Here is a 27,387-nt window from a genome sequence, read left to right as displayed (position 1 = left end):
GATTGGGTCCAGACCCCTATCAATGAATGAGATCCAAAGGGCCTAGGAACTCAAGGAATATTCCTAAGGGTTGCTCATATTAATGATTTAACAAGTGACTAGAAATCGTATATCTATTATCATATATTATAAACTAATATTCATTCACATAGAACGGATATGGATCAGAGACCCCTCTCGTGACCACACTTTTTCTTATTACTTTTTTATTACTTTTTTATTTGTCAATGTAACACCATATAGAAATCACCTCACCTTTAAACACCTTGAATAAACGATAGTTCCGTCATGATTGAGGATAGTGCATTAAGGTGACCGAGCTGTTATGAATAAGAATCAGACAACCATGTAAAAATGGGGGACCCTATCTACTTTTTTCACTCAATAAAAAAAATATGTTTGGCAATTTTGTTGAATTTTTAGATCATGCTCCGTTGAATATAGAGTTGTTTTGTAAAATAAGGCCTGCGAAATAAAAACACATCAATCAGCTTTTAAAGATAGTCCGAAGTATAAATAGATAGATTAATGTAGATACCAGGTCACAACTTCAGTTAATTCTGATATATCAAAATTATGTTTTAGTTGGTAACGAATTTAACAAATCTATATTGAATAAAGTGTAGAAAACTGCACAAAGTTTTAACTTGGAACATAGAATTTTTCTTTCTGTAGAAGCCACCCATCCTAATCTCTAATAAACCCTCTGATGCTTTGTATACTATTGATGGTTATAAATGCCATGTTTTTCATGCAGTACCTATAAAAAGAGTAGTAGAGTACAAAATTATGAAATCTAAGTCTAGAAGATGCTATATGAGTACGGGGGATAATATGTTAAAGTATACGGAGAAGCTTCATCCCAGATCACTTTACAAAGTTTATGGCGTTATAGGTTGAGCGATTAATGTAAAAGTTTACATGTAATTAAGTCGCTTTTTAAATCGGTCAAATATTGTGTTTCATTTACAACAATTACGAATTAATGCAAGAGGGAAATTCAAATTCTATCATCTCTGTTGTTTTCAATTTTCGTAACCGATTTTGAAACTTAGTTTTTCGAGAGTTGTGCTACAGTCTACGATTTCGATGAAAATTAAGCTTATTTCTCCTGATATACTCAGTTGATCTTGTTATGTTTTCTAACCAGCGCGAAGTTTACAAAGTCTTCTAGATAGTCTTATTGTTATTCAAACAAGCGGAAAATAACTGCAATGCAGAAAACATAAAAAGATAAAAAAAAAAACAACCGAAAATAGCTTGGTTATGTCGTGAAAATTGTATTTTTTTCTAGCTACATGTATTTGGGAGTTCAAGTAAAATAATAGTATGAATATAAATCCAATGCTTTACAGAAGCAATTCACTGATCAAGGCGAAAAGACTATGTTTACACCCCTTTTCATTTTTTAAATTAAACAACCTTATTGCATCTATTTGATACATTTGGGGATCATCTTAGACGAGGGACATTGAAAAGGTGCATTTATTGTCTTGCGAAAAAAAATCTTCAAGCTAAAAAATCTACTTGCAATGTCATGGTGTATTGCGAACTTATCCATTGGCTATTCATTGGAATGCATTAGAAAATGCAGAATGATTAAAAACTGGGTCAAACGAATGAACAGCTTACTCTTTTTGATAAAATTGTACTGGTAAGTGTTATAACTGGGCTATCCATGTTAAATATTGCCTTTTTCTCTTGGCTTTGGTGTGGTATGTGTACACTTTTTTTTAACGTCCTATTAACAGCCAGGGTCATTTAAGGACGTGCCAGGTTTTAGAGGTGGAGGAAAGCCGGAGTACCCGGAGAAAAACCACCGGCCTACGATCAGTACCTGGCAACTGCCCCACTTAGGTTTCGAACTCGCAACCCAGAGGTGAAGGGCTAGTGTTAAAGTGTCGGGACACCTTAACCACTCGGCTACCGCGGCCCCTATGTGTACACCATTACACTTTTAATTATGAAAAAAAAAATCTTCTGTTAAAACAATGATTTAGTTACCAGTACCTTCTAACAATTAAGCTATCGAGACATATAAATATGTTCACTTACCAATAGAAGTACTACTCTCAACAATACATCGAAGATGGGTATCGTTTTATTCTAGTATGCAAACGTTCCCATGATTTAACAAAACAAAAAACAAAAACAAAAACGAACAAAAATACCTTTTTACTAGCGCAAACCATCTATATACAAATAATTACTGTGTGTATATAATATTTGCCTATTTCATAAGTTAGCCTGATATCTATCTGAAGCCAACGAGCCAGAGTGAAATAATTATATTATTTGTCACCTGTATTTTATAATAACGTAGGCTGGGTCGAATGTTATTTTGTTAAATTTTGAATATGCATGATATCTAAAATATATTGAAAATATTATGTTTCACATGTTGTTACTTTCATTCATAGACATATTGGCCATTGGAATAATAAACAAAAAAAAATGTACTTGTAGTAATACTCGTATACAACCCTATCCTAGGGATATCTGAGAGGCCTCTCGGACGCTCAATGAAAATCACCTGAAGAGCTTGCTTTGAAAGTAAGCGAAAGCGCTTGTGGTTTTCTGGTTTGTTTAATTTGATATTATATATAATAATGTTTACAAAACCTACAATCGATGAACGAATCAGAAACGAATAATTGATTTGATGACGGACGCTTAAACCCGTCATTTTTCAAACTTGCAGCACAGGTTTGACGCTATACATTTCGTTTTATTTTAGAACATTCATCCCACTGGTTTGTTGAATATCCGTTACAGGTGTAGCTATAAGCTGCGTTCTTGGCCGCCTTGCTGACCACCTTGCTGACCAACTTGCTGACCACCAGCCTTGCCAACCGCCTTGCTGTCCGCCTTGCTGACCGCCTTGCTGACCACCAGCCTTGCTGTCAGCCTATCATCACCATGAATATTCTGACCGGGAACCTAACGTTTGATTCGCTGCGTCCCCCAGACCTTAGTTCCTGCACCAAAGCGTAGGTCAACTTTCTGTGATTTTTATTCACCTATGGACTTCTAGTAATGTACCCAGATCTCAACGTTCCTCAAAATGTAAACATAAGATAGAATATTCCTATGATGTTCGATAAATCTAGTATTAAGCGATCATACGTTTACAAATAGGCACTTTAATCCAAACATGTACATACGCAAGAATGTAGTGCCTTTTTGTGAAAAAAGTATGCTTTTGTGGAAAAATGCTACAATATCATTTTTTTTTTAGAAATATCATCAGGAACATCCCTATAGTAATATGTTGGATATCATATATGCAAAGTAAGTAGTTATAATTTTGAATACATTAGGAACAGAAGATAATAATATGATGGATATTGAGTAAGAACATTCTCTGTTAACATTAAGCGAAATTTCATGTATATATTTATTAGCAGAAATTTATATACTGTTTTGGATGAAGATGGTAATCATTAATGTAAATTTCGAATTTGTGATGAATGGATTTGATATTGCAAATGAGCTTTGATTATGCTGGACAGATAAAAATGAAAATCAATCTGTATGGAAAGGACGTTCATCTAAGGCACTTGTCGACGGGTTGTGATGCATATTTGGTATATTTGGTATATTTGGTATATTTGAAACCTGAGTGTGAAACATTTCTGATATTTCATGGGCTGTATAATTATGTAAATACTTGAATTTATTAGGTTTTGAAATATCAAGTATGGTATATAATGATGACAACATTGACGGCTTGAATTTCATGGAGTCTTCCTACACATTATTGTCTGTGATGTATGTTACCGTCATTATTCTTTTTCAGACAACTGCGGGATTACTTTGAAAATGGTTATGACTTGAACGAGTCTCTCTTCACAGCATTGCGAGGTATTTTTCGGAGAATCTGACATGAATCCTATTGATAGCTGGTACAGAAAAATGATTATGCTACACAATTATGCAAGCATAGACTTTTTGTTAACATATAGTTTAAGTATTTGCAAATTTTGAATGACGTTATTCATTTATTTTAATTCAATGGCAAACAACATATGCAAAAGCTTCTAAAAATAATAATTATAGAAATAAAAGAAAATCATGTGTAAATACGTTTTTAATACACATGAAGTAACCCATGTTGAGTGTTTTATCATTTGGCCTAGTATCAATGTGTTGTTTTGACTACACACTTAGTAGTAGGTGTGATTGTGTTGCAGACGAGTCAGTGTTTTACACGTGTCCCGACCGACTAAGACTTCCTCTGATATTTTACTTTGCCCACACGGCTGTCGTGTACATCAACAAACTTATTCTGGCTGGGCTTCTCGAGGTGAGTATCCCTGTACACCGATACCTGTTCATTCTGACATCTCTTTTAATAACATCGCAAATAAATAAACTGTACAGCATCTCTATCTCCTAATATTAATGTTTTCACACGCATATGGTTATTACATGAATATATTCAGTCTGTGTGATGATAAATGTACATGGAGTTATCTGACGACATTAATTCATTATAATTTTTTTTATCAATTTGGCTAAATATTTCATAAAGAACAATCGTTATTTAGATATATAATGCCATTCCCTATAAAAAAACCTATACATAGAAATTTCAACACTGTTATTGATGTATAGGTCGATTACACCATATAAATCGATATTTCTATATAAACAGACACCTGTATATATGATACTCGTGTATATATCATTTTATGTATTAAGTGAATAACTCTGTTCTTTGTCAATAGGTATAGTTTTATATAATATATACTTCTATATATATAATCACACGTGACAAAGGAAGGAAAGTTATAACCCGAGCCGTTCCTATGCATTACATTTCTTTAAAGTGACACATGTATTTACAGGCACATTCATCATGATAAATTCAATGTTGTTGATATTCAGTATAGTAACATCCTTTTATAAGGACATTATCATATATTTGCAATTGCCATTGTTTCTATATCTATAACTAAATGTGGTGAAGTTTATTTCTCAATAATAATCAGCATATGACTACATGCAATAAAATAAATTGATTTAAGGATTATGAAAAAAATAATTGAAATGCGGGAAAATGTTTTTTTTATTCTGCTGTCACGGAGTATGAGGGCGGGGTGTAGTTATCTGTCCAAGGCTTTCGTTAATGGGCGATGTTAAACTCATTTGGGTTGTGATCGTAGGTCATACAGGAAATAGTGTCTATGTATTGGATGTTCTTATTGTAAAGAGACAATGTTATAAATATTAGTATGAACTAATTACTTTGCTTAGTTTACACAATTTACATCTTGCTTCATTGGAATGATTATCTAATTGACTTCGTTATATATACATACAAAGCTGTCTACTGATATTACCCTTTCCAACATTTATATTTATACAACTGATTTGAACCCATGTGTGTCAATACCCTGTTAAAATTTAAAAAAATTATGCACCATCATATACCAACTTTAGTATATTCTACCCAGTATTGTGTTACATTTTTACATTATCTGAGGAATGTCACATGAGTCGGCATGCCTGTATACTTACAGAAGCGGGTGAACATGGAGTTTGAGACCATGTTTGAGACGGGTGTGGATGAGATGTCTTGGGATGATACGGTAAGTAATTCTGATTTTCAACCACTAAGTTCATATAACGCAAATTATAATGCTAGGTTTAAGAAGAATGTGATTAGTAATATCCTTTAACCTGGCAATTGCAGGAGAACTACCGCATGGGAGGAAGTTACCAATGGCCATCCCTGGATGAGGTCATCGAGTACAGACGAGCAGTGAGAAATGTCATCCTTAAAGTTATCAAAGACACACCACTGCAACTACCCGTCACTAAGGACAGTCAATGGGTCAGTAGTTTAATCGCTATAATGTGCATCATTTAGGAATAGCCAATGACAACATGTCTTAAGATGACAAAAACTGAGTTACTATTTCACCTTTCTATTGATGACGTATGAAGACCAGTATCCTATCATACAATGAACATCACTAAGGCTAGTGGCTACATTTCCTTATTGATGTCAAACAAGAGTGTCACTGTTAATAAGAAAACTATATCATTATATACTTTTCTGGCCATCTCTACCCTTCCGTTGATAGTGGGCACTTCTTATGGGTATGGAACATGCAAGACTTCACCTCGAGACGTCCTCTGTCCTCATTCGACAGCTGCCAGTAACCATGGTAACCAAGCCAAATGAATGGATTTACGGTCCTCTAAAGCAAGGTAAGTCTGTCGGGAGAAAAGGGTGACTAGAGTTGGAGGACTTGGGGTGGACTAAATTTCACATTATAGGAGCAACCATTTAACAGAGGTGTGTGTTATGCTTTATTTTGATCTACTCTACTTTGATAGCATCAGTAGAGTACCCACGAATGTCTATTTGTTATTTTACGAAGAATAATAAAAGCATTTTTGTAGGAGAAAACGTGTCGTCCAATCCTCTCATCACCGTACATAGGGACGAAAGTGACATTTGGAAAACCGGATAGCTTTCCCTCTTTTGGCTGGGATAACGAGTACGGTGAAATGACTGACAGGTGAGTGCACTATCTTATCTGGTCAAAATTCGTTTTCTGATGGTCTGAAACAGGGTAACATTTTTTAATTTACATTTAAGGACTGATCGTATTATTAATCGTTGCTACGAATTTTAAGAGTTTCTTTTCAAATCATTAGTCCATTCTCTGTGAAGTCTGTTATGCCTTTACTGCTGTGGTGGAGATTTGAATTGTTATAGTTTTGTCATTTTTACATTAAGATAAAAGTAAATCCAAAACCAAATGAAGATCCACATTAAAAATTACCGGTTGGTTCCAGGATTCCTATGTTTGGTATGATTGCTAGGCTGTTTATGAATTTTGTGCTTGCTGATGTGTCTATGATCGCTGTAATTGCTGACCTGTTAATGATCGCCATGATTGCTGACCTGTTTGTGATCGCTGTGATTGCTGGCATGATTATGATACTGTGATTGCTTACCTGTTTATAATCACTGTGATTGCTTACCTGTCTGTGATCACCTTAATTGCTGACATGTTTGCTGTGATTGTGACCTGACCTGTTAATGATCGATGTGATTGTTAGCCCGTTGATTATCGCTGTGATTGTTAGCCCGTTAATGATTGCTGTGATTGCTGACCTGTTTATGATTGCTGTAATTGCTGGCCTGTTTGTGATTGCTGTAATTGCTGACCTGTTTATGATTGCTGTGATTGCTGACCTGTTTGTGATCGTTGTGATTGCTAGCCCGTTAATGATTGCTGTAATTGCTAACCTGTTTATGATTGCTGTAATTGCTGACCTGTTTATGATCGATGTGATTGCTAGCCTGTTAATTATCGCTGTGATTGTTAGCCCGTTAATGATCGTTGTGATTGCTAGCCTGTTGCAGTCTGTTGCCGTTACCAGATCAGTATTCGTCGTTTAACACTTTTTGCTACTTACAGCGTACCTACGTTTGAGGCAAGCAAGTTCCCTGTGACTAATGGTCAGTTTATGAAGTTTGTTGAAGATGGAGGCTACACTAATAGGACCTTCTGGACCTGTGAAGGTTGGGAGTGGCGCTCATTCCGCCAGGCACGACACCCTACATTCTGGATATGCGATAAAGGTAGTCGTTAGGCGTTATAATATTAAAACCTGGGATAGGAATAATTTTACCTGGATTTTCGACAGCATTATGTTACAAATTATGATCTTTCTTGTTATAGATAATTGATTGTAGGTTAAAACGATTGAGAGGGATTTTTCAACAATTGTGTGAAGGACATTTCGAGGTAATTTTTATCGTGGTGTATATAACTTTTAACAATATCTTAATTGAGATAAGAGAAATGGGGATTGGTTGGGTTTAGAAACTATTAATGTTTTGTTTGTTTCCAGGTTGTAAGTCTGGTTGTGGATCAGCGCTGTCCTCGTACTCTCACTGCTCACAAAATAACAACAATAACTACGACGTTGTACCGTATAGGTAAGATATCGCGCTGTATATCGTTGATGTTATATTGATATTGTATTGATGTTATATTGATATTAAATTGATGTTATATTGATATTGTATTGATGTTATATTGATACTGTATTGATGTTATATTGATATTGTATTGATGTTATATTGATGTAATATTGATGTTATATTGATGTTATATTGATATTGTATTGATGTTATATTGATGTTATATTGATATTGTATTGATGTTATATTGATGTTATATTGATGTAATATTGATGCTGTGTGATGTAATATTGATATTGTATTAATGTAATATTGATATAATATTGATGTTATATTGATGTAATATTGATGTAATATTGATGTTATATTGATGTTATATTGATGTAATGTTGATGTTGTGTGATGTAATATAGACGACATAATGATGTTGAATTGATGTAATATCGATGCTATATTGGTGTTGTGTTGATGTTATATTGATGTTGTGTTGATGTAATATTGATGTAATATTGATGCTATATTGATGTAATATTAATGTAATATTGATGTTATATTGATGTAATATAGACGACATAATGATGTTGAATTGATGTAATATCGATGCTATATTGATGTAATATTGATGTTATATGGATGTTGTATTGATGTTATGCTAATGTTACGTTGATGTTCATATTATATTGATGTTGAATTGATGCAATATTGATGCTGTGTTGATGTACATGTGATATTGATGTAATATTGATGTAATACTGATGTTACATAGATGTTATATTGATGTTGTATTGATATTAAATTGATTTTGTATTGCTGCAATTTTGGTGCTGTATTGATTCTGTTCATATTATATTGATTGATGTCGTTCATATTATATGGATGTTTTCCATGTTATATTGAAGTTGCATTGATGTAATATTGATGTAATATTGATGTAATATTGATGTTATATTGGTGTAATATTGATGCTATATTGATGTAATATTAATGTAATATTGATGTTATATTGATGTTGTATTGATGTTATATTGATGTAATATTGATGTAATATTGATGTTATATTGATGTTGTATTGACGTTGTACTGTTGTTATATTGATGCTATATTAGGACCATATTGATGTTATATTGACGTTGTACTGTTGTTATATTGATGCTATATTAGGACCATATTGATGTTATATTGACGTTGTATTGATGTTGAATTGAAGTTGCATTGATGTTATATTGATGTTATATTGATGTAATATTGATGTTATATTGATGTTATATAGCGATTGCTGTGTTCTAGCTTTGTGATATTCAGCTTCTGGTAACATAAATATGGTAATCCCACCAAAACACATCTTAGGTGTGTTGATTTTTTTTACTGCTTGTTTTAAAGAAACAACTAAAACGTTGTGCTGTTCTAATTTCTTTTGTTGAATTATTAAACATTTAATATATTTAACAATTTATTGAACTAATACTAGTGTGTTTTGTCTTAACGACCTACGCTAGCATCATTGCATGTTACGACACATTAACTAACACTGTTGACATTAACAGGCTAGTTCGTAGTTAAAGTCATGGTTAGTAACATTATTTAGAAGATTACAGATACCGCCATGTTTATTAAGATATGGTTAGTCACATTATTTAGTTTGTCACAGATACCGCGCCATGTTTGATGAGATAACCATGCCGTTAGACTGGCCCGTTGATGTGACCTACCACGAAGCGCATGCGTACTGTGCCTGGAAGGGACCAGACTTTCGTCTACCCACGGAGGCCGAGTACATCGCCATGAGAGGCTCCGAGGTTTGTATATACTGTCTAGTTGTTTAAATTTGAGGAGCTTATCTTGTAGGAACTTGTGTGCGAGTATTACAGTTAAACTATCTATAATAACAGCGACCTTGATCCTTGACCCTTGACTCTGTCATTCTTGCTTGTCGATTGTATGCCAAAGACTTTTTCAGTTAAAAGATGTAGGTAAATATCTTAACTGGCACAAGGACAATCGAAGTGAAAGACATAAAGACGGGAAAAATATCATGTCGGAAATATGATACCGAATTATCGACTACAACCTCACTGATGTTCCTTATGTCGTTGAGTTAGATTCCGTGAATTATTCGACATATGTGGTTAATGCAGATTTCGAGAGATGGTTTTATGGTCAACATTATGGTCTGATGACATTACTATGCAAAGTGAAGACCTGTCAAATGTGTGTTGATATATGATTCCATTGTCACCATCTAGCTCTCATGAAAAATATGGTATAGCCTAGATACATGTATGACGGGTGTCTTCGAATAATCAGAATACGCTTACTCTTTAGGAACACTTGGTCTTGTTATTTCTTCATATGTACATATTTAGCCCCATATTTCTTTTGAATATCGCTATTATTCGTTGTTTTGTTGATTTTTTGTTCGTTTTTTGATTGTTTGTTTTTGTTTTGTTTTTTTCAGTTGCCGACAAATTTTGGTGTCCAGAGTGACATTATATTCCAGGAGAATTCCGATGCCAATATCAATCTGTTGTACGGATCATCCACGGTACGCACTTTGGCACGTCAGATCCTGTCGTTAGATACTTTTCGTGTGTGTATATATATATATAATAACTTATTGCTGCCATTTTGAATTGCAAAAAATACAGTGAAAATGGTATTTTTTTCAAATTGAGCATTTATAATTTAATAAACATTTAAACTATATTATACGGCTAATTGTTGAAGTCACACTAAATTCATCGCGACGTTCCTGTAGAGAAACACAGTGCGAGCTGGAATTCGCCTGTCTTACCCAGAAATCAATTAGAGCATTGTTGCTCATATTTTCTAATTCCACAGCCAGTAAATATGAATGCTGCATCAGACCTTGGATTTCACGATCTGCACGGAAATATCTGGGAGTGGACAGACGACCATTTTAACGGATTTAATGGGTTTGAGCCTCACTTCTTGTATGATGATTTTTCCACGACAAGTTTTGACGGACGACACAACACCATTCTTGTGAGTTACCCACGCATGCTCAACAAGTATTTATAGATCTGTGTGGTCTAAAGTCTTACAACGTATTATTTGATCAGCGTCATTTTGGTTCTTAGAACCAATACAATATCTCTGCGATAAATGTTCAGCAATGATCGTTACTCGCTAACATCTTCTTGAATTAAAACTGCTTATCGATTAGTTGCATAAATATAACTTTTTATTGTAAGTAAATGAAACTTGTATCATTCCTTCTTGTCATTCTATTCTAAGTCCTACTAAAAAAAACCCACCAAAACCCATCAAAATAGTTATATACCTACCTAGCTGACCATTCGGAAGCATTTATGTAAAGTATGACGGTGTCTGTTCTTTGTTTGTCAGAATGGATCGTGGATTTCTACTGGTAGTAGTGGCTCTAAATTCACACGGATAGGATTCCGTCGCCATTTCATGCAGCATTGTGGATTTCGTGTGGCTCGATCTTTACCTGACACTACAGAGAAGGTTGTTATACCAGCAGTGATCTTAGACACAGTGTTGTTCATACCTGGGATTGGAGACCAAGGTGAGATGTCATTGTTGTTGGTTCGAAGTAAAGTGATGAAGGTTAAAATTCAAAACCAGGAATCAAGTTCAAGTCAAATATTAGTGTTTGTGGCCGATTGTTAAGATCATGTTAGAAAGATGCTTGACTTTTGTTTACTTATGTATTTTTTATATTGTGAGTGTGTGTGTGTGTATGTGTGTGTGTGTATGGGTGGAGGGGAGTAATTAAAAAGAACCGTGCAATATAAGTACTGATTATACTTCTGGTACAGTCAGTATGTTTACCGTACTTTATTCTAGGAAATAGGATATATAATTATACCACATTAACAGACTTTAATGATCCACTGATTATTTCAGAAATTCCTGAAACCATTAACATGTCGAAGTATATGGTGACCAGTAGACGCAGTTCCAATTCTCAATACGATTTCGACAAGAAGGAAGCACTGGCTATGACTTTGAAACACGAGTTTGGGGATAGAGAAGCCCTGCCATACGTGGTGGCAGACCTCTGTAGGAAATACACACGTACTCTCAGGTGTGGCACTACGTCAGCGGCCTGGTTTGGGTCAGGCAGTGGCCGCGGACCCATGCTACTCTCTAACACGTTCAACAAGGTAAGTCACTGGAAATGACATCGCTTGTCTCTCTAGTAAAGCGAGGACATAATTTTCATTTACATGTTCATGTGAAATGTTGTTTCTAAATTGCTTATGATGTAAGTCGTTGCAATATGCGTGAACATAAAGTTAGAGGATTCATCTAAATAAAAACTCGATATTCTGCTTTAAGGAAACTTGCTCGATATAGTGGTCTTTGGCATTCAAAAAGAAGTGTATACCCCCACTTTTTAAGGGGGGGGGGGGGGGGGGGGGGTAGTAGTGATCACTTTGCCTTTGCGTCAACGTGTGTAGGTCTTTACCCACACAGATGTACTTGTAGGATGAATTCGCATTTCATACCGTGCAATATTTTTGTCGAATAAAGTAGCCAAAATTTATTTCGAATTTGTGATGGCGTATCTGAGCTACTGCTTATTTTGCTCATATTTAAGCTGTTGCAGCAGTATGAAGGAAATTATATCATACTTGTTAATAGTCGATATCTCAAACGTCTTTACAGATACTGGCTGTGGATTACAGCGGGAGACTCACTGACACAGCTCTCCGTCTACAACGAGGGGAAGTCGTCTCCTTCACAGGATCTGATGGTCAAATTTCAACTTCCGTTTTCAAGACACCTTGTCAAAATGTTTCATTTAAACAAGTAAACAAAAATTTTAAAACCATACTGCAATAATTAATTTTTCTTTGTTTTCATGGTAAATACTCAAATGTGATTGGTCGAAAAATTCTTTTCATTTAAGCCTTGATGTCATTTTTTTAGTTTCATCGGGGTATGAAACAAATTTTGTTTGCAAACTGTATGAATCCGCGTAGCGGATTCTTACAGAAGTTTGCAAACAAATTTGTTTCATACCCCGAGGAAACTAAAAAAAATTGACATCAACGCTTATAATTAATTTTTGAAAATGATTTTCTAATTTAAAACATGTTTTATGTACAATTTTACTGGTTTTAAATGGGATCCTTTTTCTCAAATCAATACGCAACGTCAATTGTCGTATTGTGACGTCACATTTTTCGTGCCATTCTCGGAATTTCTTTCATAGCAGAATGAAAAGAATTTTTCGACCAATCACATTTGAGCATTTACCATGAAAACAAAGAAAAATTAATTATTCTTCTATGAAAGAAATTCCGAGATTGGCGCGAAAAATGTGACGTCACAATACGACGATTGACATTGCGTATTGATTTGGAAAAAAAGAATCCCATTTAAAACCAGTAAAATTGTACATAAAACATGTTTTAAAATAGAAAATCATTTTCAAAAATTAATTATAAGCGTTGATGTCAATTTGTTTTTAAGTTTCATCGGGGTATGAAACAAATTTTGTTTGCAAACTTCTGTAAGAATCCGCTACGCGGATTCATACAGTTTGCAAACAAAATTTGTTTCATACCCAGTACCTTTTATTCAGAAGATAATTACCTTAATCACGTGATAAGTGTTAATCTCATTCCTCCTTTATTAAACAATATCTGTGTGTGTATAAAAAATTAAACAGGTAGTGGTAGACTGAAGAAAATTCAATTAACTTGCATGAATTATGCCAGTTGTATTCTCTTCCTAAGTTTTGTTATGAAATGATATCATTCTTTCTTAGTTTACATGGATCCCAAATGAGATTGGCAAGCACAACCTGGTTGTAATGACGTTCCTTGAGCGCACTATCACACCCAAAGGTAGGCAGTTCAAAATCTACAGGAATGCAATTTCCAGATTCAAAAGAAAGAAAATTATCGCACATAAAGAAATACAACTCCCTTACTGAAACGTAGACCATTCTCATACTAAAAGGTTTGTAGCCCAACAATAAGTAGAAAATGTCAACACACGAAGAGAGACAACTCCGATCCCTAGAAGTGAGTACCCCTCGCTAGAATAAACACTATTTTCACAACTGAAGGTAGACAACACTTCTGCTGAAATATAGACTTCTGTTTTACACAAAATTCACATGTAAAGATAGTCAACTCTAGAAACAAGCCGTCACTTTTAAATGATAGACATACAAGACGAACCAGCTGGGTAAGCCACCTTCAACCATGTACCCGAGAAATAGAAATCCATTGTCAATAGGTTAGCCATCTTGCACCATGTACCCAAGAATACGCAATCTACTTACACTAGGTTACCCACTTCTGAACCAAATACCAAAGTAAAAGCAATCTAAGATAACATTCCCTTGTAGAAAACTCTCGATTTCACACCAAATTACATAAATCCATTAATTCGAATCCAATGCTACATACTCTATAACAGCAACTGGTAAGGAAACCCTCTCCCACTTTTCGGCAATTCTGCAATTTGGTTTTGAAACAAAATATAGCCTTTTGTGTTAACCTATGTATACATACTGTATAGAACATTTGATGTATCTGTGACTTGTTTAAAACATTTTGATTGATAATTTTATATATATTAACCATCTTAAATGAGTTTTCATTTCATATGAGACATTTTTATTTAATTTGTTAGCATTGGCGAGCAAAACTAACACTTTGAGCCAAGTTTCATAAATATCATATGAAATAAAAAAAAAAAAAGATACTTTTCATCCAATTGCTGCACATTTTTTTTTTTTGCACAAATAACAATTCATGTCACAAACACTGAAGGGTGTATTACACTAGGCGTTTTCATAGGAAAACAGGACGATTATTTAATGATTAGTTAATAGATGTATATAGCATACATGGACGATGATTTAATGATTAGTTAATAGATGTATATATCATACATGGACGATGATTTAATGATTAGTTAATAGATGTATATATAATCATATTTCATCTCTTTCAAGGTTTTCTTTGATTATTGATTAGTTAATAACAATGACGTCATAAACATACACAACGACTTGTACATTTTGTAGTTCACAAAATTTTAAGCAAATGTTTCCGTCACAGTTATTGTGAACTATTTACTGACCGTTTGCCGTTATCAATATAAACTACTTACATGGTAAGACTGAAATATACTGGCTCAAGGTGACCGTCGCACAGTGTGGTTGGTCATATAGATGCGCTTGAGGTTGTAAATCAAACATATTCCCATTATCTCAATTCTCCTTTTCGGTTTAAAAATGTTAACAATAAAAAAGATAAGATAGTTGCTCTGCGATATACAATTAAAAATGAATTGCACACTGCGGCTCGCTGTCTACGCATCGATAGAGAACGTTAATCCCTGGATCAATCTTTGAAGGTTATTGATCATGTATCTATTTGTGTCATCTATAATGTGTTAATATATTGATGTTAAGCTGATGACATAAAAAAAATAATGACAATTTTTATGTATACTTTTTAGCTTGGCTAGTAAGAATGTGGGAGATCATTGAAGACATAGGAATAGTAGTCATTGTTTCGGAGGATACAACCTTTGGACAGGACGCTCTCGCACCTCATCTTGGCAATAGGTAACTATATGTTAGCTTTGTATTGACTATACAGATATGTTACATCACCGACAGTGTATCAACTGCTTCTCACAGTAAGTCATTATATGGAAATGTACATACAAAATATAGATGCTGAGCGAGACCAAATATTTGTGGGATTCAATTGATAAAATTCGAGTATTTATATATATATAATTTTGTGTGTGTGCGAGTGAGTGTGGGTGTGAGGGTGAGTGTGGGTGTGTGTGGTGGCGGTGGTGGTGGGGGGATGGAATGGGAGGTTGAGAGTAACGTTTATGAAAGTTTTATTGTGTAAAAATATACTGTAGCCTGTTTTCAATCAAATATAAATACTCTTTGTCAGAGATGTAGCGTTTTCAGATACACATCATGCATTACTAAACAGAAAGCGGAAGTTCGGTTGTTTTTACACGTCCCTGTGGGCTAAATGTTGAAAAAATAGGTTGATATAACGTTATATAAATATTTTAAAAGTTACTTATTATATATTTCACGCTAATTTTGTTGTAAAGTCAATATTCAAATTCTCATTTCAGACTTAAGTGCGTCTATATCGAGGAAATTCCATATGAGAAACATGGAGGGAAATGTGTTGCCATGGTAACCGTGTGGTCATTGAAGTGTTGAGACAGGACCTTAGTAGGGTAACAGAATCTATAACAGATTATATATGTGATATTACAGGGAGTTTGACATTATAGTGAAACTAATTACCTATTGTTTCAGGTGTACACTACCTCTACTAACAACCACGTTATATGTTCTTTATTTTTTAGAAGTATATCATGGAACTTTTTTTGTATAAACTTCCGTTGAATTCGTGGTTGCTATGGAACCAAAAATATAAATACAACGAACATTGTTGCATGTACCATTGTTATATTATTGTTACACGGGCTAAACACGAAATTCATACCCACGGAAAAAAAAAAGAAAAAAAACCACCTCTAGACCACGAAAGAAAATGCACACGACCATTTCATATTATACAGTAGGAGAGGTATAATTTGTATATTAATCAAAGAGTTATATTATTTTTGAATGTGTAGAAGACACGTGTTTTGGTGTGTGTTGTAAATGAACTGCTCTATAGATAGTAATTTTCACGTGATTTTGAGGTTAACCGAACTATACATTACTGTATTCAGAGTGGAAATGTGCACCTAAACGTATTTGTACTTTACGACAGCGCCTTACTGCAGAGCATCTTTACACAGATACTGATATATTTGTAATGAGTATTGCCATTCATGAGTATGGGTAAATCATACAAGACAGGTATGGACAGTGATTCTGGCCTTGCGGTTGATCGTGAGGTAAGTTATTGGTACTGTCCCCAGTTAAAACTAAAGCCTAAGGCATTTGTTTTTGTTGTTGCAGTCTGCTTGACCTTGATATTGTCGGTAAGGGCTGATTGGCCCTATGTCGATATAATTTGATCAGTTGGGTATCACGCTACCACGTCCAGTATAGCATTTCAGTGTGATGACACTATAAAAGCGTTTGCCTCTGACAACTCATTCGCTGGGGCTATCTTTTACTAATACAATGTTACTGGGTCTATGTACATTATAATAACATTTTATATCAATAAATTTCAAAACGCCATGTTCATTTGATTTTTCCTCTGTTGTTTAATATACAAACAAAGGTTAGTTTATTTATATCTTAATTAAGCTGAAACGCTCCATAGCCAGGGATCAGGGCTCTAAGTAACTCGATATACATGAATCAGGGCTGTGTGGAACTCGATATACAGATAGCAGGGCTGTGTGGAACTCGATATACAGATAGCAGGGCTGTGTGGAACTCGATATACAGATAGCAGGGCTGTGTGGAACTCGATATACAGATAGCAGGGCTGTGTGGAACTCGATAAACAGATAGCAGGGCTGTGTGGAACTCGATAAACAGATAGCAGGGCTGTGTGGAACTCGATATACAGATTGCAGGGCTGTGTGGAACTCGATATACAGGGAACAGGGCTGTGTGGAACTCGATATACAGATAGCAGGGCTGTGTGGAACTCGATAAACAGATAGCAGGGCTGTGTGGAACTCGATAAACAGATAGCAGGGCTGTGTGGAACTCGATATACAGATAGCAGGGCTGTGTGGAACTCGATAAACAGATAGCAGGGCTGTGTGGAACTCGATATACAGATAGCAGGGCTGTGTGGAACTCGATATACAGATAGCAGGGCCGTGTGGAACTCGATATAAATGGATCAGGGCTGTGTGAAACACAATATACATGAATCAGGGCTGTGTGGAAGTCGATATACAGGAATCAGGACTGCGTGGAACTCGATATACAGGGATCAGGGCTGTGTGGAACTCGATATACAGGGGTCACGGTTATGTGAAACACAATATACATGGATCAGGGCTGTGGGGAACTCGAAATACATGGATCAGAGCTGTGTGGAACTCGATATACAGGGATCGGGGCTGTGTGGAACTCGATATACAGGAATCAGAGCTGCGTGGAACTCGATATACAGGGATCAGGGCTGTGTGGAACTCGATATACAGGGATCGGGGTTATGTGGAACTCGATATACAGGAATCAGGGTTGTGTGGAACTCGATATACAGGGATCAGGGCTGTGTGGAACTCGATATACATGGAAACGGTCTGTGTGGAACTCGATATACAGGGATCAGGGCTGTGTGGAACTCGATATACATGGATCAGGGCTGTGTGGAACTCGATATACATGGATCAGGGATGTGTGGAACTCGATATACATGGAAACGGTCTGTGTGGAACTCGATATACAGGGATCAGGGCTGTGTGGAACTCGATATACATGGATCAGGGCTGTGTGGAACTCGATATACATGGATCAGGGCTGTGTGGAACTCGATATACATGTATCAAGGCTGTGTGGAACTCGATATACATGGATCAGGGCTGTGTGGAACTCTATATACATGGAAACGGTCTGTGTGGACCTCGATATACAGGGATCACGGCTGTGTGGAACTCGATATACAGGGATCAAGGCTGTGTGGAACTCGATATACATGGATCAGGGCTGTGTGGAACTCGATATACATGGATCAAGGCTGTGTGGAACTAGATATACAGGGATCAAGGTTATGTGGAACTCGATATACATGGATCAGGGCTGTGTGGAACTCGATATACATGGATCAAGGCTGTGTGGAACTCGATATACAGTGATCAGGGCTGTGAGGAACTCGATATACATGGATCAGGGCTGTGTGGAACTCGATATACATGGATCAGGGCTGTGTGGAACTCGATATACATGGATCAGGGCTGTGTGGAACTCCTCGATATACAGGGATCCGGGATGTGTGAAACTCGATATACATGGATCAAGGCTGTGTGGAACTCGATATACAGGGATCCGGGATGTGTGGAACTCGATATACATGGAAACGGTCTGTGTGGAACTCGATATACATGGATCAGGGCTGTGTGGAACTCGATATACATGGAAACGGTCTGTGTGGACCTCGATATACAGGGATCACGACTGTGTGGAACTCGATATACAGGGATCCGGGATGTGTGGAACTCGATATACATGGATCAGGGCTGTGTGGAACTCCTATATATACTGGGATCCGGGATGTGTGAAACTCGATATCCATGGATCAAGGCTGTGTGGAACTCGATATACATGGATCAGGGCTGTGTGGAACTCGATATACAGGGATCAGGGTTATGTGGAACTCGATATACATGGAAACGGTCTGTGTGGAACTCGATATACAGGGATCACGGCTGTGTGGAACTCGATATACATGGAAACGGTCTGTGTGGAACTCGATATACATGGATCAGGGCTGTGTGGAACTCGATATACATGGAAACGGTCTGTGTGGACCTCGATATACAGGGATCACGGCTGTGTGGAACTCGATATATAGGGATCGGGGATGTGTGAAACTCGATATACATGGATCAGAACTGTGGGGAACTAGATATACAGGGATCAGGGCTGTGCGGAACTCGATATACAGGGGTCGGGGCTGTGTGGAACTCGACATACAGGGATCAGAGCTGTGTGGAACACGATATACAGGGATTGGGGCTGTATGGAACTCGATATACATGAATCAGGGGGGCTGTGTTGAACTCGATATACAGGAATCAGGGCTCTGTTGAACTCGATATACATGGATCAGGGCCGTGTGGAACTCGATATTCAGGAATCAGGGTTGTGTGACACTCGATATACAGGGATCAGGGCTGTGTGGAACACGATATACATGGATCAGGGCTGTGTGGAACTCGATATACATGGAAACGGTCTGTATGGACCTCGATATACAGGGATCACGGCTGTGTGGAACTCGATATACAGGGATCCGGGCTGTGTGAAACTCGATATACATGGATCAAGGCTGTGTGGAACTCGATATACATGGATCAAGGCTGTGTGGAACTCGATATACAGGGATCAGGGCTGTGTGGAACTCGATATACAGGGATCAAGGTTATGTGGAACTCGATATACATGGATCAGGGTTGTGTGGAACTCGATATACATGGATCAGGGCTCTTGGAACTCGATATACATGGATCAGGGCTGTGTGGAACTCGATATACAGGGATCCGGTCTGTGTGAAACTCGATATACATGGATCAGGGCTGTGTGGAACTCGATATACATGGAAACGGTCTGTGTGGACCTCGACTTACAGGGATCACGGCTGTGTGGAACTCGATATACAGAGATCCGGGATGTGTGAAACTCGATATACATGGATCAGAACTGTGGGGAACTAGATATACAGGGATCAGGGCTGTGCGGAACTCGATATACAGGGGTCGGGGCTGTGTGGAACTCGATATACAGGGATCGGGGTTATGTGGAACTCGATATACAGGAATCAGGGTTGTGTGGAACTCGATATACAGGGATCAGGGCTGTGTGGAACTCGATATACATGGAAACGGTCTGTGTGGAACTCGATATACAGGGATCAGGGCTGTGTGGAACTCGATATACATGGATCAGGGCTGTGTGGAACTCGATATACATGGATCAGGGATGTGTGGAACTCGATATACATGGATCAGGGATGTGTGGAACTCGATATACAGGGATCAGGGCTGTGTGGAACTCGATATACATGGATCAGGGCTGTGTGGAACTCGATATACATGGATCAGGGCTGTGTGGAACTCGATATACATGTATCAAGGCTGTGTGGAACTCGATATACATGGATCAGGGCTGTGTGGAACTCTATATACATGGAAACGGTCTGTGTGGACCTCGATATACAGGGATCACGGCTGTGTGGAACTCGATATACAGGGATCAAGGCTGTGTGGAACTCGATATACATGGATCAGGGCTGTGTGGAACTCGATATACATGGATCAAGGCTGTGTGGAACTAGATATACAGGGATCAAGGTTATGTGGAACTCGATATACATGGATCAGGGCTGTGTGGAACTCGATATACATGGATCAAGGCTGTGTGGAACTCGATATACAGTGATCAGGGCTGTGTGGAACTCGATATACATGGATCAGGGCTGTGTGGAACTCGATATACATGGATCAGGGCTGTGTGGAACTCGATATACATGGATCAGGGCTGTGTGGAACTCCTCGATATACAGGGATCCGGGATGTGTGAAACTCGATATACATGGATCAAGGCTGTGTGGAACTCGATATACAGGGATCCGGGATGTGTGGAACTCGATATACATGGAAACGGTCTGTGTGGAACTCGATATACATGGATCAGGGCTGTGTGGAACTCGATATACATGGAAACGGTCTGTGTGGACCTCGATATACAGGGATCACGACTGTGTGGAACTCGATATACAGGGATCCGGGATGTGTGGAACTCGATATACATGGATCAGGGCTGTGTGGAACTCCTATATATACTGGGATCCGGGATGTGTGAAACTCGATATCCATGGATCAAGGCTGTGTGGAACTCGATATACATGGATCAGGGCTGTGTGGAACTCGATATACAGGGATCAGGGTTATGTGGAACTCGATATACATGGAAACGGTCTGTGTGGAACTCGATATACAGGGATCACGGCTGTGTGGAACTCGATATACATGGAAACGGTCTGTGTGGAACTCGATATACATGGATCAGGGCTGTGTGGAACTCGATATACATGGAAACGGTCTGTGTGGACCTCGATATACAGGGATCACGGCTGTGTGGAACTCGATATATAGGGATCGGGGATGTGTGAAACTCGATATACATGGATCAGAACTGTGGGGAACTAGATATACAGGGATCAGGGCTGTGCGGAACTCGATATACAGGGGTCGGGGCTGTGTGGAACTCGACATACAGGGATCAGAGCTGTGTGGAACACGATATACAGGGATTGGGGCTGTATGGAACTCGATATACATGAATCAGGGGGGCTGTGTTGAACTCGATATACAGGAATCAGGGCTCTGTTGAACTCGATATACATGGATCAGGGCCGTGTGGAACTCGATATTCAGGAATCAGGGTTGTGTGACACTCGATATACAGGGATTAGGGCTGTGTGGAACACGATATACATGGATCAGGGCTGTGTGGAACTCGATATACATGGAAACGGTCTGTATGGACCTCGATATACAGGGATCACGGCTGTGTGGAACTCGATATACAGGGATCCGGGCTGTGTGAAACTCGATATACATGGATCAAGGCTGTGTGGAACTCGATATACATGGATCAAGGCTGTGTGGAACTCGATATACAGGGATCAGGGCTGTGTGGAACTCGATATACAGGGATCAAGGTTATGTGGAACTCGATATACATGGATCAGGGTTGTGTGGAACTCGATATACATGGATCAGGGCTCTTGGAACTCGATATACATGGATCAGGGCTGTGTGGAACTCGATATACAGGGATCCGGTCTGTGTGAAACTCGATATACATGGATCAGGGCTGTGTGGAACTCGATATACATGGAAACGGTCTGTGTGGACCTCGACTTACAGGGATCACGGCTGTGTGGAACTCGATATACAGAGATCCGGGATGTGTGAAACTCGATATACATGGATCAGAACTGTGGGGAACTAGATATACAGGGATCAGGGCTGTGCGGAACTCGATATACAGGGGTCGGGGCTGTGTGGAACTCGACAAACAGGGATCAGAGCTGTGTGGAACTCGATATACAGGGATCGGGGCTGTGTGACACTCGATATACATGGATCAGGGCCGTGTGGAACTCGATATTCAGGAATCAGGGCTGTGTGACACTCGATATACAGGGATCAGGGCTGTGTGGAACTCGATATACATGGATCAGGGCTGTGTGTGACTCGATATACAGGGATCAGGGCTGTGTGGAACTCGATATACATGGATCAGGGCTGTGTGGAACTCGATATACATGGAAACGGTCTGTGTGGACCTCGATATACAGGGATCACGGCTGTGTGGAACTCGATATACAGGGATCACGGCTGTGTGAAACTCGATATACAAGGATCAGGGCTTTGTGGAACTCGATATAATTATACTGCTGTAGTACAGACGCTTTTATCTAAGATAGTATTAATAAAATACGAAATCATTATTTGGTACATATTTCTGACTAATTTGAAAACGATTTTTTTCTGATTTGATCACAGGAGTTCTCTCCCTTTTTATTGTATTTATCATAATGAAGTACAACCATCAGAGTGGGTAATCAAGATAAAAAATAGACCCTGTATGGAGGCAACTTGGAACAGAAAGGGTTTATACTTTATTGTGTATTCACATCATACATACGACACAAGGTACAAGCTTGTCTTCCTCGTATGGCGGACAAGGTAGGGATCCACACTTCGTCACGGAAGGGCGAAATAGTTGTCCTTCGTCGTTACTCTGTCCACCTGGGATTGGTTGTGGCAGACTATCCATACAGAGGTGGTCAGTATTCGTGGGATGATAAGGATATCCAGCTACAATAAGTCCACTGTAAGCCTCCACCCAGCCTGGGTAGCACTGTGTCCTCCCTGGAATCATTACCGATATCGTGTGTACCGAGTTCCTACAAACGGCACAAGCTATGTCTTCGTCATTTCGTGGAAGACCAAAAACTTCATGCCCTTGTTGAAATTCGGCGCCATAGATGTAACTTGGACGAGTGTTATAGGTACTCTGTCCTGTTGTAGGCTCATCAGACATACAAAGCGAGTTTGCAGCATCGCCAGGGTTATTGAAGTACCCGCCACCTACATACCCTAAATGATAACAAGCTATAAGTAAATAGAAAATAAATGTAGATATAGTTGTAAATATTTAGAAAGAAAATGCAAATACACAATATAAAAAGGAAAACGAATAGCTCATTGTTTTCTATTTTTGTGAGGATAAAGACAATGGAATTAAGGACATTACATAACATATAAAGGACAACCAGAAATAAACATGAATCAATAATAATTAGGTTCAAGAGAATCACACTACGTAACATAAAATTACATTAATAACTAGAACTAGAAAAGTAATAAAGTAGATGAAAATCTGTAAATAATGACTAGTTACCTACATGTAGTTACAGTGTGTATCATGGCAACAAATAATTTTGAATTAAAACAGCTGCATGCACATCTAAACATAATTTATATTCCCTACCATTCCTGTTAAGTTTTTTGAAAATCGGTCTACATGTTAAAGTGGAGTTATCTGCACAAGAAACCATGTTAATATTGACCAGTTACCATGGCAAAAAAAACCATTTGAAATTTAAACAGCAGCATGCATATCTAAACATGTTCTCTACCATTAATGTGAAGTTTTGTGCAAATCGGTCCACGAGTGTAAGAGGAGTTGTCTGGACAGTTGTCGAGGATATACAAAAAATACATCTATGTATGCAACATTTATAAAGCGCACTATCTAATTTGCAATTTTACTATAATGCGTTTCATATTGCATGATATAATGATACAGTTTATTGCCAATGTTAACACTATGTACAGAACATATATAACCTATATAAACTCGAGCAGTTAGATGAGTATGTGGACAAGACGTCTGGGAATCACACCAAAAAGCATACGTTACCGATTGAGATTTAACCTCCTTCTTGAATTTGGTCAGGGTTTTCGAAATCCTTTTAACAGATGGCATTCTGCTACCTTTCCTAGAAACAGTTACTATAGGTCAAAGTACAAGAGAGCGAATAACAAGGATTCTGTCTCCTATCGCTGTGATCGTGACGGCTGGTAAAATATTCCCGTAAACACTCCAGAGGTGTTCCATATATTGCCTTGTATGTGTTTATCAAAATCTTGTGTACTGTGACCTGAAACGCACAGGTAGCCAATAAAATGAGTAACGCACTGGTGTGATATGGTCGCTCTTTCGGGTCTAATCGAGAAGTAAGAAGTTAATGAGAGAATAATAGATACAACATAATTCAAACACAACACGGCCTGCTTCACCTCTTCCTGTTCATTCATGTACAATTTGAATCTTGGAATCCATTCCTTACTCGGTTTTCCTTCCACAAATTACACTTACGTTTACGATAAAATCTCATGGATGTAGCTGTCAGATAAAAGTACTGTAGGAAGGGGATAGTGATATATTATTATCCAGCAATATTCATATCAATGCTATTTTTATATACGTTTAAGAACATATCCTCATACATTATCCCTCGTGCAATCAATAAACCGATTTTTTATAACTTCTGTAGAATCCATTGACGAAATGCACCACGTGGACAGATGATAGTTACGTGTGCATTTAGGATTTTAGCTCACATATACCTGACAAAAAGCATCCGATGGTTTAAAGTGATAAATAGTTATACAAATAACAAACCTGTAAAATAAATCTAGGTTGTATCAAATGTCTTGGGATGAAACAAATTGCTTTTCGATTTCAACCCATAGTTGGAGTAAGTACCCTTTTCAAGAACCTTTTAATGGAGTGAAACCTTTATATAAGAGTTTTTTTAGTGGGGACATATCTGATTAATAGCTTTATGTCACGCCTGACCATTCGCAGCTACTCAGACCAAGGTCAATTTAGATAACCTAAGTTAAGTCAATCAGCGTGTCGCCTAGTCTGTTGTCAATGTCATTTCTCTCTATCATAGATATATTCCTCAGCGAAAGACATCGATGTATTGCGAGGCCGGTAGCGGCACCAATATAGACGCACACATTCAAACATCGCTAGTGATGCCCAAAACAGTCTAGTTTGACAAACGTGTACCATGTGTCAGGATTTTCCGTCGTTGCACCGGAAGTTGACAGCGACTGCAAAAGCTGATCGCAAATGATGAAAGTTTTTTAAAATTGAAAATTGAAACTCATTGCTCGCATTTAAAAAAAAGCATATATCAACTCCAACTATCTTTGTTACAACATCGAATGCGTTTTATAAGCGGGTCTCTGATTGGTCAGTATTGAATTACCATTCATCTTATTGATCTTGGTGCCTTCAAATGGTCACCGTCTGAACAAATCCATTAACAGGAGATTTTATTAAGATCGACTGGCAATCGCAAATTTATTATATGATAAACTAATACTAGTTCTGTACTGACCTGAGTAGACAATGTGACTTCCATTCGTCACTGGACAGTCCTTTCGGCCCCATCTGGTATATATTGTACCGACGCCAACTCCTAAGTAAAACATTAATCATGATACACACTGCCCTTTGGTGATCCATTAGTTTTACAATGGTGGCATCATTATAAATAAAAATCGGTCGATACTATCACCTCGTCAGGGTTTTGATAATGTCTATTGATTTTCGTCAAAGTTATGATATTTTGAAAATGTTTGTAGAAAAATTCGTCTGGTTGTTGAACAGTCTATCGTAGTTCATATATCCATAAAGCACACATTCTAGATATCCGATTAAAATAACTCATTTAACTTTCGTTCATAAAGAGTTTCTTGTAATTGCTTTTATACATGATGAATACCTTCTTTTGATATCTTCTGAATGGCGAACTGTTGATAAGTTAGTGTGTGGTTTTGCCAATCAATGGTCTGTTGTTGACTAGAAGAGATCTGTTGTAGACTGATTATGGCTAATTCCTGAGCTTCTATGGTATGCTTTTGATTTTCCACCTGAACTTTCAGATCCTGTAATTCTGACTGTAAGTGGTTTAGTTGTTGCGCCACATAATCAGGGTCACTAAGAAGTATCCTTCTGTCAGTAGCGGAGGTTGTTACACATAAAGCTACAGCCCCTGTAAACCATAGAGTATTGTCGTGTCTATTTCACGTCCGTGGTGAACGACAACAATTGAGTGGTTATTTCATGTGTGAAACTGATAGTCTCCTAAAACACTTAACTTAGGTAGTTCAGCAAATAACTCCTGTGTTATGATATGAACAAAAAATAAATGTACACTATGATTTGTATTTTCATTATGAAGTTGTACATACAGACTTCATATTTCTTAGACTAAAATAGATAAATATGTTCCGGATTTTCCGAAAGTATGTTTACACAGGAAAATTAAGTTTTACCTACAGCCATAAATGGTGGCTCACAATCTAAGTAAGATTGAAGAAAAACTGAATCTACAACATACATTGTATGTCCAAATAAGATTATTTCTGTTTTTTTGGATAGAGATATTTGATTTCAAATAGGTTTCATAAAAACAATTATGCAGGGAATCGTATCATTTTGGGTGAAATATCATGATATTTAACAATTTGTTTTTTATTAAAGTTGTTGCATTGGTATTCACAGGTATGAAAAACATAGAAAAAGTAAGTTCACTTATCCTTTAGAGCTATTTCAAAATTGCAAACGTTGCAAAGATTACAAATTAATATACTTTTTATATCCATATCTTAGATCATCATTCATATCCATATGATTTCGAGAC

The 27,387-nt window shown here is 37.5% G+C and overlaps 2 protein-coding genes across 2 annotated transcripts; one reads left to right on the top strand and one right to left on the bottom strand.

Annotated features, from left to right (window-relative positions):
- The first annotated feature begins 288 nt into the window (after positions 1–288).
- LOC117340473 (ergothioneine biosynthesis protein 1-like) lies at positions 289–16,320 on the top strand. The gene is given in 19 exon segments (XM_033902233.1): positions 289–311; positions 2,844–2,990; positions 3,800–3,864; positions 4,194–4,306; positions 5,526–5,594; positions 5,699–5,839; positions 6,093–6,219; positions 6,415–6,461; positions 6,463–6,533; positions 7,443–7,606; positions 7,879–7,966; positions 9,600–9,747; positions 10,407–10,493; positions 10,790–10,954; positions 11,318–11,501; positions 11,843–12,102; positions 13,716–13,794; positions 15,425–15,533; positions 16,073–16,320. Coding segments are annotated over 19 exon segments (2,178 nt in total). The 3' UTR covers positions 16,164–16,320.
- A 6,899-nt stretch (positions 16,321–23,219) lies between these two features.
- On the bottom strand, positions 23,220–26,732 carry LOC117341268. The gene is made up of 3 exons (XM_033903117.1): positions 26,467–26,732; positions 26,080–26,160; positions 23,220–23,758 (listed from the first exon to the last, which is right to left on the bottom strand). The coding sequence occupies exon 3, from the start codon at positions 23,700–23,702 to the stop codon at positions 23,289–23,291; it is 414 nt and encodes a 137-aa protein (XP_033759008.1). The 5' UTR covers positions 23,703–23,758; positions 26,080–26,160; positions 26,467–26,732; the 3' UTR covers positions 23,220–23,288.
- Positions 26,733–27,387: the final 655 nt, after the last annotated feature.

The sequence above is a fragment of the Pecten maximus genome, chromosome 13 (genome assembly GCF_902652985.1).
Source record: "Pecten maximus chromosome 13, xPecMax1.1, whole genome shotgun sequence".
NCBI classification, from domain to species: Eukaryota; Metazoa; Mollusca; class Bivalvia; order Pectinida; family Pectinidae; genus Pecten; species Pecten maximus.
Note: the sequence above shows the minus strand (reverse complement) of the source record. Positions and strands in the feature narration are given on the sequence as shown.